The sequence below is a fragment of the Crinia signifera genome, chromosome 4 (assembly GCF_055691185.1).
Source record: "Crinia signifera chromosome 4, ASM5569118v1, whole genome shotgun sequence".
Classification (NCBI taxonomy): domain Eukaryota; kingdom Metazoa; phylum Chordata; class Amphibia; order Anura; family Myobatrachidae; genus Crinia; species Crinia signifera.
In genome coordinates this window covers 81,005,236-81,021,350 of record NC_139220.1, presented here as the reverse complement: position 1 = coordinate 81,021,350, position 16,115 = coordinate 81,005,236, and the positions used below count along the sequence as shown (strand labels likewise).

The 16,115-nt window shown below is 40.6% G+C and overlaps 1 protein-coding gene across 2 annotated transcripts in view; it reads right to left on the bottom strand.

Moving 5' to 3' along the window:
- The window catches only part of ANKHD1 (ankyrin repeat and KH domain containing 1), a 95,629-nt gene that overhangs the window by 62,750 nt on the left and 16,764 nt on the right, over window positions 1-16,115 (bottom strand). For both annotated transcript variants that reach the window (XM_083181898.1, XM_083181899.1), the window contains exons 2-8: window positions 14,213-14,366; window positions 8,330-8,486; window positions 7,779-7,926; window positions 4,454-4,601; window positions 4,120-4,353; window positions 2,729-2,823; window positions 33-270 (exon numbers count right to left, since the gene is read on the bottom strand). In XM_083181898.1, the coding sequence (XP_083038024.1) occupies window positions 33-270; window positions 2,729-2,823; window positions 4,120-4,353; window positions 4,454-4,601; window positions 7,779-7,926; window positions 8,330-8,486; window positions 14,213-14,366 (1,174 nt within the window). The remainder of the gene's footprint in view (window positions 1-32; window positions 271-2,728; window positions 2,824-4,119; window positions 4,354-4,453; window positions 4,602-7,778; window positions 7,927-8,329; window positions 8,487-14,212; window positions 14,367-16,115) is intronic.

Below are 16,115 nucleotides of genomic sequence, written 5' to 3'. Positions count from 1 at the left end.
CCATTGCAACTAAAAAGGCAGAATGCTCTTACCTTGTGCTAAAAGAAGAGCCACTATTTCCTCATGTCCCTCCCGTGCTGCTTCCATCAACGGGGTATAGCCTTCATCATTTACTTCTTCTAGATTCGCGCCTCTTTCAATGAGAAGAGCTGCAAGTTCGACATGTCCGCCACATGCAGCTAATGTCAGAGGAGACTCAAAAGAGTCCGCAGGCATATTCACCTGCGCCCCGCTATCAAGAAGTAACCGTGCTACCGCAACATGTCCGTCCTATCAAGAATATGCAGAATGGTTAATAAGCAATATTTATACTAGGCCATTCATAATCAAAGCATCTCAAATATACAATATTTTTTGTAATCCTCATGGAACATGGGAGGCGGATGTATTAAGTCTGGTGATAATGCACCAGCCAGTTGGCCCATAACTGTCAGCCTGTGACTTGAAAGATAGATGATTGGATGGTGTGTTATCACGTCGTCAGCCTTAAATAAATCTGCCCCATAATTCCAAGGATAACAATTTAAAATTCTATGAAAAAGAACATGCACATTTTAGTACTGAAAGCTTGTTTCCATCAAAAAAAAAAAAAAAAAAAAAATGTCCAGGCATGGTCTCAAAATGTTAGTAAAACATTGGTAGTTTCAATAAAACCCCCAATAAAAATGTGTACATTATATTAGGCACTTGTTTAACACCTGCTGCAGTAACAGCTAGTGTATTCCTAGGGCTTCGCTTGGATGTCTGTCATTGCTCAGCAGAACGTCTGTTTTTTTCCTTTATACTCCTCTTCCTGTGTCACAGCAAGCTAATGCATACCACCAATTCTTTTCTAGGTCACTAAGTTATGCAATTGTGAAAAAGTGATCCAAATTCAAACCAGTAGTTTTTTACGAAATGCCAGAACAGTTCCTAACAGTCTCTCGAAGTATATTTTTTTAAAACAATGTCTACGTACAGACACAACTCTTAGTTTTGTTTGGGTATAGATAGCTAGTATTAAGCCTTTTACAGCATAACTATACATATAATGAAAGGGTTTCATTTGCACATTAAGGGGAAAAAAAACCCAAAGATTGGCCTTTCAGTATTCAATCATAAGCATTGTCTCCCCTTTCTAAGTACATTATTACCCATAGCATTTCAATGGGGGCGAAAACAGCCGCAAATTCATCAAAACGATGAATTCGCTGGGATTCCGCTGATTGAAGCCGTTTTTTCTGATGCTGGATTTTTCACGCAGGACTTTCATTGAGCTGCCCACACCCTATGGAATGCTCTTACACACACACACACACACACACACACAATACGACTAACCCACTAGCCCGCACACTTTCAAGCATTCCCTGAAAACTCACATATTCAGGCAAGGCTATCAAATTTAGGTACCGCACACATAACCCTAAGAGTAAGTTATGCATTATACAGCTTCCCTTGGTGGGACTGCTAAGCTACAGTATTAATGGTGCCTGTCCTTGTGATTCCCTCCTATGTCCCTTTAGATTGTAAGCTTGCAGCATGGCCCTCCTACCTTCAAGTCTCTGTTTACCCAGTTTGTTCTATCACGGTCTACAATTATAAAATGCAACAGAAACTGCTGCACTATATAAGAAACTGTAAATAAAATAAATTCTACAACTTAAAATACTCCCCTGGCTGGTAGAATTTTACATAACGGAAATTTTCATAAAAAAAAAAAAAAAAAAAATTCTATCTAAACATTAATATGCGCATACAGGCAATCAAACCCCCAGTATTTTTCTTTTATAGCATTACAAATTATAGTTTTCTGTTTAAACTAAACCTTAAAGGTTTATCATTACCCTGCCTTAGGTTGATCAAGCTTATTGAACCTACTTTTTTTGGCACCCAAAAAATATTTAGTGTATAATGACTCTCAGAATCAGATAACATTGAGTTTCCTGGAATCTCCATGTATTGAATGACAGATCGTATTTTTCCCCACATAAACCTCACAAAGAAAAGTGGCATTTCTAAGCAATTTTTAAAAACTTTGAAACCCTACATCTCAAACTTTAAAAGGCATAGAGAAGTAGGGATGGCCATCGGCACATCCCCCATCGATGGCTTCTAGAGCAGGAACCATCGATGGCTATAAACCATTCTACCTCACACCAATCGATGGATCCTGCCATCGCTTAGCCGTGCATGTGCAGAGCAACGGGACGGGTCGCTGCGGGCAGCCTGCCCGGCCGGGATCAGTGCGCATGCGCAGAAGAAGCTTTAGCCATCAATCCAGTTTAAGTTTCTTTTGCGCATGCACGCACCTCCCAGCGGGGCGGGCCGCCCGCAGCGACGACGCTGGAAGCAATGACCCTGCGCACGCAGTGCGCCCCCAACTTTTACCATCGTAAGCCATCCATCGATGGCATATAACTATTCGACCATCCACTATCGAGGCCCAAAACACTGAGCACTAGGCCCCAACCATCGATGTTTTGGGAACATCGATAGTCGATGGCCATCCCTATAGAGAAGAATTATATATGGGTTAATAGCTATGTGGTAGTATCATAAAATTGAGAGCCTGTGTCATAACTGAATAACATGGAATGACCCTTTCGCCAAAACTGCAATGTGTATTACATTAAAAATTGTAAGAAATATACTGTGCACTACTGCTCTTGGACACTAGGTGTATGAGGACACATCTGTTAATATTATATACCACATCTGACACAATGTTAATATTATATACCCTTACCATGCAGGCCTCCATTAAAGCTGTATGCATCTCATCAGTTTTATGTTCTTGGTCAGCTCCTGCTTCCAGCAAGAATCTAACCATCTCTAGATGGCCTATATATTTGAAATAAGAAAAGGATTAAGAGAAATGTACACCTTTATCCAAAGTCACATACAACAATAAAAACATTTATAGTAATTACTAGAGAGGGTGTGTATGAGGTCAAGCCTGCTGCATTGCTAAACTGCTCCAGGCCTAAGCCCTTGTATTCCTAATATCTGTGGGACCATTCAAATGATCTTCTGAAGATCATATTGGGGCACCTGGTGGATGGATTGTCTCTTATGAAAAGAACAATGTACAGCAAACTAGTAAATTAACTGAGACAATAATTCATATCACTTGACCTTTATGTCTTGACACATGATCTGGATAACTGAATCAAAGTACAGGTTGAGTCTCCCTTATCCATGTATTCCAAAAACTGAAATATTCCGAACACTGGTTTTTCAGAATATTTTTTTGTTTTTGTTTTTCCCCCGCCTCTTTTTCATACTTGCCTCGTCCCCCGATGTCCATTGGAATCCTCTTCAGCGGCATCCCCGGTCCCAGGGATGCATTGCGCAGGCGCGCCAATGACATGGATGCCAGGGAAAACCGTGAATGTCAGGGGATCATCGGGGCACCAGGTAAGTATCCAAAATGGTTGTGATCCTGAGCATTTTGGATAAGGTATACTCAACCTGTACTCTATTGCCTTCAAAATGGAGTACACACACTGTACAGTCTGCTTGATTCTGTAGGTCAGCAGGTAGTTCGGCAAGGCGTTATTAAAGGATTTTAAAGCTGCAATATTGCCATTGTAAATGATTTAGGGGGTATTGAATCCCGGCCAGGCTAAAAATCAGCAATAATGTGCCGATTTGTATTCAATCACAGACAGTTTTGCATGTTTTGAGTCCATTTTGACCGATGCTGGTTAATTTTTTATTTTATTTTTAGATTCTGGATGTGCGAAAACTGCCGTGATTTCGACAAGATGTGTGAATTTGCCGCAATTTCTTCAATCCAGGTGTTTTTTGCCTATGATTGATTTTTCATCCAGGCAAATATCAAGACTGGAATTGAACAGGGAGAGTCGAATTCGGTTAAATTGCAGATTTTTCACCTGGCGCAAATTCACCCGGGATTGAATACTTTAAAATGCCCCTTAAAAAAAAAAAAAAAAAAAAGTCTAAAGCAGACACTGAAAAGGCTTTAAATGACATTAGCATGTCAGTATACTGCTTTCAAGGTAGGTGTCCCCATTCTCATTGGAAACATTATGAATATAGAAATAAAGTCATTCCCATTCGGGAGCAACTACAAATAAAATATAGGACAAGAGCAGCTCATAACATTTTACAAACCTTTGTAGCAGGCCAATGTAAGCGCACTTTCTTTAAACTCATTTGAATGAGTATTAATGCCTGCCCCATTTTCCAATAAAATCCGTGCCACCTCAACATGACCAGCACTAGCGGCTTCCATTAATGGCGTGTGTCCATTTTCATTGTGATCCTCTATGTTGGCACCTTCTTTCAGCAAGACTTTAACCACATCTACAAATCCAGCAGCGCAGGCATAGGTGAGGGCAGTGTTTCCTAGAAAGAAAAGCGTAGGAGTCAGGAACAAAAAGGGACTTTAAAAAAATATTCTGTTCTTAGAAACAGACTATAAAATTTGAAGCAATATGTTACATACCAGTCGAAGACTGAGCATTGACATCAGCAGAATGAATTAAGAGAAGCTTCACAATGTCCACAAATCCACCACTAGCTGCTGCCATTAGAGGCGTGATGTCACCTTTATTTCCTCGATCTTCAACACTTGCATGCATAGCGAGCAAAACCTGTACGATGATCATACAATTTCTTTAAAAAAATAAGTCACTTTTTTGTTTATTAATTCAAACACGATAGGAAAGCAGAATGAAAAATAATCGAGTGAGGGTTGCAACATTTATACTCTACGACACATTTGCAAACTAGAATGATCATCAAGCTAAACCGTTAGCATGAACAATGTGTAAAATAGAAGAACTGCGTCATTTACTTGTGAATGTACCAATAAAATACATACAAATATCACAAAATAGTGTTAAGGGTTATTTTTGCCACGTATTCAATTCTAAACAAAAAAGGTATTTGCGACTAAGCCCAGAAACACAGTTTTTATTTTTAATATGCCCCATCATACATCAATGCATAACCAATGTATGAGATATATATTCTAACTTTCTGGACTAAGGTCCTTATTTAGATCTGATCGCAGTACAAATTTGTTCTCAAAATGAGCAAAACCATGTGCACTGCAGGTGGGGCAGATGTAACATGTGCAGAGAGTTAGATTTGAGGGAGTTATTTTGTTTCTGTGCAGGGTAAATACTGCCTGCATTATTTTTACATGGCAATTTAGATTTCAGTTTGAGCATACTCCATCCAAATGGAACTCTCTGCACATGTTATATCTGCCCCACCTGTAGTGCACATGGTTTTGCCCATTTTGAGAACAAATTTGTACTGTGATCAGATTTGAATAAGGGCCTAAATGCTGACCCGTAAGAGGAGAAATACTGCGTAAAGTAATCGGTTGAGATTTCAGGCACAAATTTACCAACAAATTAAAGTACCTGATTGTACAATAGAAAAAACACTATTGCATCTTAGCAGTATGTAAAAAATAAAATAATAATAATTATTATTATTAAACAACCAGTTTCAAAACTGTGCGCCTAGGCACCCAGGATTCAAAAATTACCACTGCATGTGCCATTTTGTCATCACAGATCAATTCCGCCTACATTTTGTGCAGAGGCTGTAATCATGCTGCAGGGTATACGCATTATTCAATGTTTTATTAGGTAAAACATTATCAGTTTTCCTAAACATTTTAATTGTCCAACTATTGAATGATTAAAAGCCAACTATTTACAGACACACAATGAATAGTTTGTAAGGTGCTTAGCAATATCAGGTGTAGGCAAATAGGCTTTTATGGCAGTTACTGTACATTTGCGGCTTTATAAATAGGGAAGGAGCCCTTACATGGAGACAAGTTATGTTACTGACCAATTAACCTTTTCACAGAAACAATGAATACAAAATATTTGCACCAAAAAAAAGACAGAATACATATAAACGACTAAAAAAAGTAACAGGTGTGGATTACTAGATGGACCGTCAATAGGTCAACATGAAAAAGGTAAACACAAGAAAAGGTCAACATGAGTCTCACATGTTTGGGGCCAATGTAGACACCTGTCAACTTGGACCCCCAATAGTTTACCACGTACACTTGCAATGCTTATTGCCTGGTGCCTCGCTTTGCTCAACACACTTTATCAGTCTCAATTTTAGTCCACGTGGAAGGTAAATATGAAATCCAAAAACGGAATACAAAATTGTGAAAAAAAACTCATGTCGACCGTTTCATGTATCCACCTTTTTTCATGTCGACCATTTGACTGTATCTAGTCTCTGTACATGTATCAACCGGAACAAAAAGTAATGCAGATTTTAACACATATGAAAAAGGATGCTAAAACACAGCACAAAACACTGTTTTCACTCTGCCATTATAACTACTGGGGAACTCATAGGTCAATGTTACAAAATCTATCATTTATTCAGGACACATGATGTAGAATATGAAGATGGGTTAATTTCTGGCCATGCTATAGGGTAATTCGCTGTTGCTTCGTGTGCTCCTTAGCTAGTCCTCTGCAGTGAGTGTAACGGTTACCAATACCTAATCAGTCAGCATGAACACTGTGCTGACATCCAGGCAGTTACATATTTGTATGAGTGCAGAATAAATCACCACCTAAGAATTCCCTCTCACACAGCATGTCAGCTGGAGTTGGATTACATCACCAGAACTACCTCATACTTCTTTTGAAAATTGTAGGACATAGAAATGTAGTTTCCCCAGTTCAAAATAAGATTAAAACTGCCAATGGGACTAGGACTTCTATGAAGCAATAAACAATCTGAATGTAGAGTGTCGAATTATATCACGGTCCTTGATAAATGAAGGATAATATGACCAACATCAATTATAAGGCTTTACTAAAATCCACAAGAGAGATTGTGTATCCCTGGATGTCACGTCCCTCTCAATGTCAACGTGACTTTTTAATGACCACAAACTTTAAACCACATCCCAAAAATCAAACCATTCCAAGGCGCAGCTAGAAAAGCTATCGCACACAGCTGGGCTCATCTCAAACCCATCCAGGAGAATGGGACTTACATAAGAAAGTTTTTCGATTTCTAACACAGAAGTCTGGAGTAGATTTGATGCCGACAGCCTTAAAACAAAAACCAATATCCTGATGCATTACATATGAACAAAAAGGGAATAGATGCTGTGTTCTATTCCATGTGGCTTCCAACAAGAGTATGCGTTACCTGCAGAATGCGTGACATGTAGAGAAGTGGAGGTAACAGAGGGGAATGATTATTATTATATTTATATTGTACCACATAGGTTCTGCAGCGCAGGACAAGTCAGCTAGTAGCTGTAAGTTACCACAGCTAATTGGTCCCAGTGGGATAATTAATTTAATGTGGATATCCAGCGTTATCTCGGATTGTGTTTCACATGCCAATGTCCACATGTTCCTCTAATTCGTTCAAAGCTTCGCTCTCCATGCTTCTCTCGTGCCTCGCTATGCTCAGCACACTATTATACTCTCCCTCTATGCTGACATGGATGGTGAAGGAAGAACAAGACGGTTTAAAGAAAAAAAAAAAAAAATCATGTCAACCTTATTTTTTCTCTTCATTTTACTTGTCAACCAGAAAATTCCATTTCAGAGACTCTGGCACTTTATCAGGATGGATTAGACCAGGGCTCGACAAATGTCTTTAAAATATAGGAGCCAGGGTGAAAGTGTAGGAGCCAGACAAACCTAAAACCGGCACGTTAAATATAAACAGAACAGAAAACAAAAATATAGGGCAAGTAATAGAGAAAAGCCGATAATCTGAGCTAAAATTAGGGTATTGTAATTTTTATGACTTACTTGTGCCAATTCATAATATCCAGCTGAACAAGCCAAGTAAAGAAGACTTTCTCCTTCTTCTGTGTACTCATTTACACTTCTACCTTCGTTAAGCAGCTTACGGACGGCATTTACATCACCATCTGAACAAGCTTCGGCCAAGCTCCGACTGAAACAAATTTAGAGTTGTTTTTTTTTTTACTTTCGGATTTCCATATTCAAAATAATAAATGTAGTCAACACAACTGTTACACAAAACACACACCTAAGTAACTCCAAGTAAGATCTGCTGGGAAATGTAATAGCATCCAAAAATGCCTGAAAAAGGGGATGCTGGCTGAGCTCGGATTTCTTTAAAAAAAAAAAATGTCCCTGATCGGCCAGTGTCCCAGACCTCTGGAAAACTCGGACGCGATTATATTTCTCCGTTGGCCTTTAATTGCCAGAAATAACCTCCCCAAAAGCAGCCAAATTTGCATTAAACCAGAGAAATCAAAAATAGTGCAAAAATTTCAATCATACATTAGAAAGAGATGACAATATTGTAGAAGTATATGAAATTGTATACATACTTGTCTACCTGTCCTGTATGGAAATTGTTGTCTGCTCTCATCCGTGTCAGCGCAGCAGCGGCTTCATCCAAAGCACAACTAACAGAAGAGGTCAGTCTTCGAAGTACTTCAGGGTCTGCAAAGGCTTTTCCATCAGCAGTGGACAACTTCCCAATTCCTTTAAGATTTGTAAAAACATAAAATTGCACTATATAATTAGTTTGTGTTGTAAACCCTGCAACGTTCCATTATTAATTAAATTGTTTATATCCGAGAAGAATAAAACGCTACTTTAAGAGACATCTCGCATACTTTAAGAGTGGTTATGTGTTGTGTTTAGAAATGTAGTGCTTAAATACCCCAAAATACTCATCCCGACGTTTGAGGATGAAATACCATAATTTATTCCATGCCTTTACATTCCACGTTAATAGTCCCAAGCTCCGAACCAACTCATTAATTTAACTCAGTTATGGCTACTCAGTTAGAGTACTCCATTAAAACAGAGTAGGAGGTGACGCACTACCTCCAGCACCCGCAGGGCTGAAATATGCAGGCATCTATTATGGCAGATCTAAATGCGATATTGGCTAATATCACCCGATTTCAATGGTTGGACCCGAAAAATTGAGTGAAATCTCAAAAAATTGCATGTGTTTTACATCCCATCTAATGCGCAGCCCGAGCACATCAGTTCGGGAGATTGAAGCTTCTGCGCATAGTATATATCGGATGTGTGGCCGTCAGGTGCACATAGTGGGTGCTTTTTGTTTATTGCATCCAATTTCCCTCGAACTCCTCCAGCAGCACCACGGGAGTCCTTTTACACGTGATAAATCGCCTGTGATATGTCACATGTAAAAATGTCAGTACTCCCGGCGTAGTGCAAACGAAGTCAGGTCCGACTCGTACTGCAGATAAGTCGGACTAGTGTATGGGGGCATTAACAGCAAACCATTGAGGAGGATTTGTTCCCCCGCAGCTGCCACTAGAGGGCGCATAGAGCAATTCAATTGAATGGAGGGGTCCCTGTACTGTACCTATATCTGCTGTATTTGGGTTTAGTGAATGAGGATATTCAAGTATGACATTAATCTCTAAAAAGGATTTTGCTCAGTTGCCAAATTCAAGACAAAATTATCTTCGATAAACATTTGCCATTAAAGGGGATAATCCCTCTTTGTTTGTATGCAATAATTACAGCGGACATAGTTTTTAATGTGAGGATATCTGTCATGGATCTAAAATATACAAAACCTAATGCAAAGTGTCTGTACAGACTGACAAAGCAAAATAGGAACAAGCATCACCATACATGAAACAGGAAAAAATGATAGCAGGCAGGGTTTAAGAGTGGTGTTTAGTGCTGCATCATTGCAGATACTTCATACACATGCCAGTGTTGTGGTAGTCCGCCACACAGAGCTGCTGCTCCCTTACAAACAACTTACACCATCATACTGTTCCCACCTCTGAATTCTTTACATTCCATTTGACATTAACCGGACATTGTTTTGCTCGCCTGCTGGGCATCTATACGAATAGGCGCCCTGCAGCAAGTCAATTGGGTCTCTGTTAAACCCTGTACACAGGGTGCGATTCTAGAAGGAATCACCGGGCATATGGTCGCTGAGCGACCATATCCCTGCGAGTACGGGGCGACAATTGTCTGGAGTGCGCTCTTGCGACCAGCCCTGCAATGGTCGCTGAATCATGCTCCTGCGACTAGCGGCTTCCAGTGATCAGCTATTTTCCCCCTGCGGCTTCATCCGGCAGAGTCTCCTTTTCATCAGCAACCATCTCTGGTAGCTGATAAAATGGGAAACTGAGCAATAGGATTGCTGAGCAATTTTATTATTATTCATTTACAGTTTCTTATGTAGCGCAGCAGATTCCGTTGCGCTTTACAATAGTAGACAGTGATAAAACAAACTGACAGACTTGGGGGTTAGAGGGCCCTGCTGCAAGCTTACAATCTATAGGGATATAGGAGGGAAACACAAGGACAGGCATCCGTAATAGCATAGCAGTCCCACCAAGTTACAAGTCCAGTAGGGAAGCTATATAATACATAAGTGCCTCAGAGGGTTATGCGTGTAGAACTTAAATATGATAGGCTTGCCTGAAGAGGTGAGTTTTCAGGGAACGCTTGAAAGTTTGGAGGCTAGCGGAGAGTCTTATTGTGCATGGAAGGGCATTCCATAGGATGAAAAAAACAATATTTAAACCAATAATGCTCAGCAATCATATTGCTCCATACGTATGGAGCTTTAAGGCATATAATAGGAGGGACACCTCTAAAGCAGTTAGGCCTCGGAATTTGCACACATTTCTTCTCAAACCTCAGGAGGCTGTGAGAACAAAATGTGTCTTCCACATTTATGGGTACCGGAATGGTAGAAAACTTGAATTGCTCCACATTAGTTCATAAGTAGGAAAGACCCAAATTATTGAAGCTACCTCTAGGCATGATGTACCATTTCCCAGCTAAACTTGTTATCTTGTTTAAACACGTCTCCATTTACAGACATATAGGTGCAGACTCAATAACCTGCTGTGTTCACCAAAAGGGTTAAGCTGAGGGTATAAATGTGCATTTTCCCTACACTGCAAACACACAAATAATATGTATTAACCCATAGATTAAGCACTGAGGGCCTTATTCTAGTTCACTCTGACAAAATCCTTCTTAGATGGACAAAACCATGTGCATTGCAGGTGGGGCAGATGTTACTTGTGCAGAAAGAATTAGATTTGGGTGGGGTTTTACTTCAAAGTGAGATCTATATTGCAGTGTAAAAATAAAGCAGCCAGTATTTACCCTGCACAGAAACAAAACAACTCACCCAAATCTAATTCTCTCTGCACATTTTACATCTGCCCCCCTGCAGTGCACATGGTTTTGTCCATCTAATATGGATTTTGTCAGAAAGAGTGAACTAGAATAAGGCAGTAAATGCTGGAATAAATGTGTTTTTTTTTCACACAATAAGCGCTCCTTCTGAGGCTTAAGGGCACAAACGTGAAGATTTTTGCCAATTTTGTAATGGGGCCTACACACATGCCGATATTAAGGAATTTTCTAAGCAAATTTGCTTAGTCTGGTAAAGTCGCTTAGAAAATGCCCCTACATCAGTGTGTGTGGGGGCTATAGCAACAGCACTGCGCGTCCCTGGCAGTGACCATCAATCTTGCTGGCCGCAAGTGTTCTCTTCTGGTGAACACTGGCGTTGTCAGCTCACAAACAGCGTAAACTGTCAGCGCTGTGTGCTGAGCAACAGTGGTGCAGCAGTGCCTGACCTAGCATATCTAGGATGCTCTACACACATCGCTGTGTGTGTAGGGCCTATAAGTGGTCTAGATTGCTTAGTACACATCGATAAGAACATGATTGCCCTGTGTTTATGTCCCCTAACATGCTGCTCTAAACTCAATAGGTCTTGGCTGACAACTAGCTATTGGGTAATACATACAGATAGTGGTAGATGCTCAATTAGTTCAGTAATATTACTCCGGTGCATGAGGGAGGGGTTAATACTGAGTAAGTAAAACAAGACATTTTTTCCCCCAGCTCACTGAATAGTATTAGTAACCAATCTTGAACACTACATGATAATAGAATTCAGAGATATTGGTTACATATACCTGCGCAGGTGTATGATATGCCCCCCAAGCCAAGTCAAGGCTTCTCTGTATATTGGGGGTCCCTAGCGCTATATCTAGGTGCAGGGTGCAGCACCTAGATATAGCGCTAGGGACCCCCAATATACAGAGAAGCCTTGACGTGGCTTGGGGGCATAGCATTCACCTGCGCAGGTATATGTAACCAATATCTCTGAATTCTATTATCATGTAGTGTTCAAGATTGGTTACTAATACTATTCAGTGAGCTGGGGGAAAAAAAAAAGGTCTTATTTTACTTACTAGCTATTGGGTAAACATTGCGGCAAATCAAACTTACCCCATAGTATTAAAAAAGCGTAGAGAGTACACTACATATCATTACGATGCATTCTCCAGTGCACCTTTAACATCAATTTAGCCCACAACACGTTCAGCGGGTCCCGGTAAAGTTACTGAACAATATCACTTAATTACACACCTGTACACAATGTAAAATCAGTACATAAAACTACTACTACTACCACTACACAACAAATAACTCCCGGGAGTTGGTAAATAAGTGTGCCAGATTAGTAAACAGATAACAACTTAAAATAATTTAAAAGGCACTCTAGATCAAGTCCTATGTTTATGCAGCCACAAGCACGGTATTGGTTATTACCGACCAAGAATAATTTATAAATTGGTCCTAGAGCACAAACCCAAGGCACCCCCCTACGAGAGGTTTGTGGCACCCCAGCCTCAGAAGGCACCCCCCACATACACACACTGTATAGATCGGATTGGATCCGATATATATCAATTTCCTTTGAAATCTACAACATGTCTGAGCATGGCCACAAACAGAACTATTGGAGAGTGAGAGACTGACCCACACCTAGATTTTATTTTGACCTCATTGGAAGAGATCGGCCACAGATCAATAGGTTTCAAACATCACTATAAAACGGTTAGGTTACCCGCATATTTCACGCACACAGGAGGTTTATAGACCTAAGAAATCGAGGTATAGAGGGTCACTTCCTCTCAGGAACAGTTCAGTAGTTAAAATTATTCCTTGATCAATCTTAAGCAAACTCCATTTAGCTTACATGCCTGTCAATCCTATTCCACTACCTTAATCTAGTTAGGTTATGTTATTTCCAATGAGGCACAGACCCTACCTCAATAGGGGCAAAACAAAAATGAATATTCTGTGACACTACGGCAGTGATGGCTAACCTGGACACTCCAGCTGTTGTTGAACTACACATCCCAGCATGACCTGCTACATTTTTACCAACTGGCCATGCTAAAACTGATGCAGGGCATGCTGGGATGTGTAGTTCAACAACAGCTGGAGTGTCAAGGTTAGCCATTATAGCACTAGGCCCAATTCAATCTTTGTCATGTGGCAAGGCACACTAATTAGCACCTTTGTTCTGCTTAAAATTATGCTGTTCCAGTGTGTAATATTCTCTTAAACAACTATATATTCCTTTTTAATACTTTGCATTGAAACCAGATCCATCCACCTTGTTACAGTATATTCAGTTCAAGAGGGCACTCAGACATAAAGGGAAGTATATCCCAAATAGGCCCTGTGTGGTCATGTTAACTCATAGGATTTTATATTATATTTATTCAAAGAAAAATGGAACGGTCATTTTACATCGATGTCAGGAAATAAAGATCACCTATAAGTATGTAATCGCTGATGTAGTGGTTACTGCAGTGTGTCCTTGCATAAAATGTATACATGACTGACAAAAACTATTAAATCCTTAAAACCTCACATATAAAATATTTCTCATAACACTTTCAATACAAATCACCATCACTGTTTACCTGCACTAATAGCTGGAGATATGCTTCTAATTTGACTGGAAATATATAGAGCAGCGAACACAAAAGGTAAATGCCGATTAGCTGTAATGGCACTCTCATTTCACACACAAAACAAAACACCAAGCTGTACGCCTCTGTCATCAACCTTAAGATTACTACCCCCCCCCCCCCCCCCCCCAAAAAGATTACCCCCTACCTCAGATTTTGAAAATTAGTTGACAATGCCAGAACAGCTATTTTTGTGAAATATGTTTAAAATCAAACCGATGTAACCAACGTGTCAGAATATCAGTTTTGGGTGAAAGTTGAACTAATGTATGGCCAGCTCCTCCCACCTGTGACCGATTCAAGAAAACCATAACCCGTTTGTGGTACCCAAGGACCGGAGAGGAGAACCCGTGATCTATAGAATAGTATACACTTGAACAAACTGCATACTTTAGGTCAGCATACCTGCAGCTTCTAATAAAGCTTCCAGACGTGCCTGTGTTTCTGGATCAACAGTCCTGAAGTCAGCACCTTCTGCAGCAGTTGATAACAAAAGTTCTGATGCAGTTTTAAGCACAGGATTATCTAAATCCTCTTGATCCAAAATAAAGGATTCCACCTGTAGAAGAAAAAAAAAAAAAACAATGTAGGATTTAGGAAAATAAAATCAAGGAGGGCCTCATGAGATTCCATTGGATTATTTTTTGGCCAATAGATTCAAAATGAAAATATTTGGAACATTTAATTAAATGAGAATAGCTGAAGGTCAGTTATAAATGTAAATATTAATTCTACAGGAACAGCACAGATAATATATGTTGTATCTGGTACATATGGGACATTGATACGTGGGGATTATTGTGCTCATTGATTATTGCTTTCTTACCCTTAAGCCTAAATTATCAAAATCGCTTAGAAGGTTTGGCTGAATCACCCAGTGTATTTACAGCAGGCGATAGTGATGTGCGGCCCCACATTGTCACCATCGCCTGGCCAAATAGACACTGCAGGCAAGAAAATTTGGACTAGACCTGCAGTGTCTATTCGGCTTTATACGGGGTCTGCTGCTGGAGATGGCCAGCGGCCCAGGTAAAGGACATACCCCCCACTGGACAAAAAAATAAAGAGTGACTAACCAGACCAGGCCACCTCTTTCCACTGTTCCATAAAGCTGGGTACACATATATACAATCGTCGGGCCGTTCTTCCAATCTGGGGGCAAACGGCCGTTCGATTGTATAGGTGTGTACGCTGTCCCAATTGCTGCTGTGCGACCGATAAACGGCCAAAAACGCTCTTGGCCGTCCACGGTCGGTCGGTCGAAGGTTCTTTGCTGCTTAATATTTTATCCGACAGGACGGCTCCATATCGGAACAAAAGTGAAGTGTGTACGCACCTTCGATCGATATGCTTGACAGTTTGACAAAGCACGGTGGTATGCTGCATTATGAGAGACCCTGTAACCCTTTGCCTGCTGTTTTAACTAATGTGTGTATAATGCCTCACTGCTCAACACTTTAGACGCATCACTTTAAGACATTAATCAATGTTGAAGTTTTAATAGTGTGTTATGGTGCCCTGAAAAGAGCTTTCAGCCCACTCTATTAAAACTTCAACATTGATTAATGTCTTAAAGTGATGCGTCTAAAGTGTTGAGCAGTGAGGCATTATACACACATTAGTTAAAACAGCAGGCAAAGGGTTACAGGGTCTCTCATACTTCTTCTTGCGATTGTTTGGACGGGAGTACATCGGACGTCGCAAGTAAAATTGTACATATGTGTACGCGCAGAACGGTCGTATGTTTTGGACGGCCGAACGTGTATTCGGTCGATCGAACGGTCGCAAGAAAAAGGAAATTGTACATATGTGTACCCAGCTTAAGTCCAGTTCTGAACCCACATGCTCATTGTAGGAGCTTTAAGCAGTGGACAACATGGGCAATTTGACCAGCATCCGGCTATGCAGCCCCATACGTATAAAACGGAGATGCAGTGTGTTCTGACACCGTTCTTTTATAGCAGCATTAAGTTCATCAGCAATTTGTGTTACAGTAGCTCATATACGGCCTACACACATGCCGATATTAAGGCATTTTCTAAGCGATCTTGCTTAGTTTGGCAAAGTCACTTAGAAAATGCCCTCACATCGGTGTGTGGGGGGGGGGGGCTATATCGACAGCAATGCGCGTCCCCGCACGTCTTTGTCGCTGGCCGAGATTGATGAACAGTGTCCATCAATATCGGCAGGGTTCTCCCACCGGAGAACACTGGCGCTGTCTGCTTGCTTAGCACACAGAGCTGACAGCTCGCTCTGTGTGTGGGCTGTCAGCTCTGTGTGCTGAGCAGAACGGCCCGACGTAGCACAG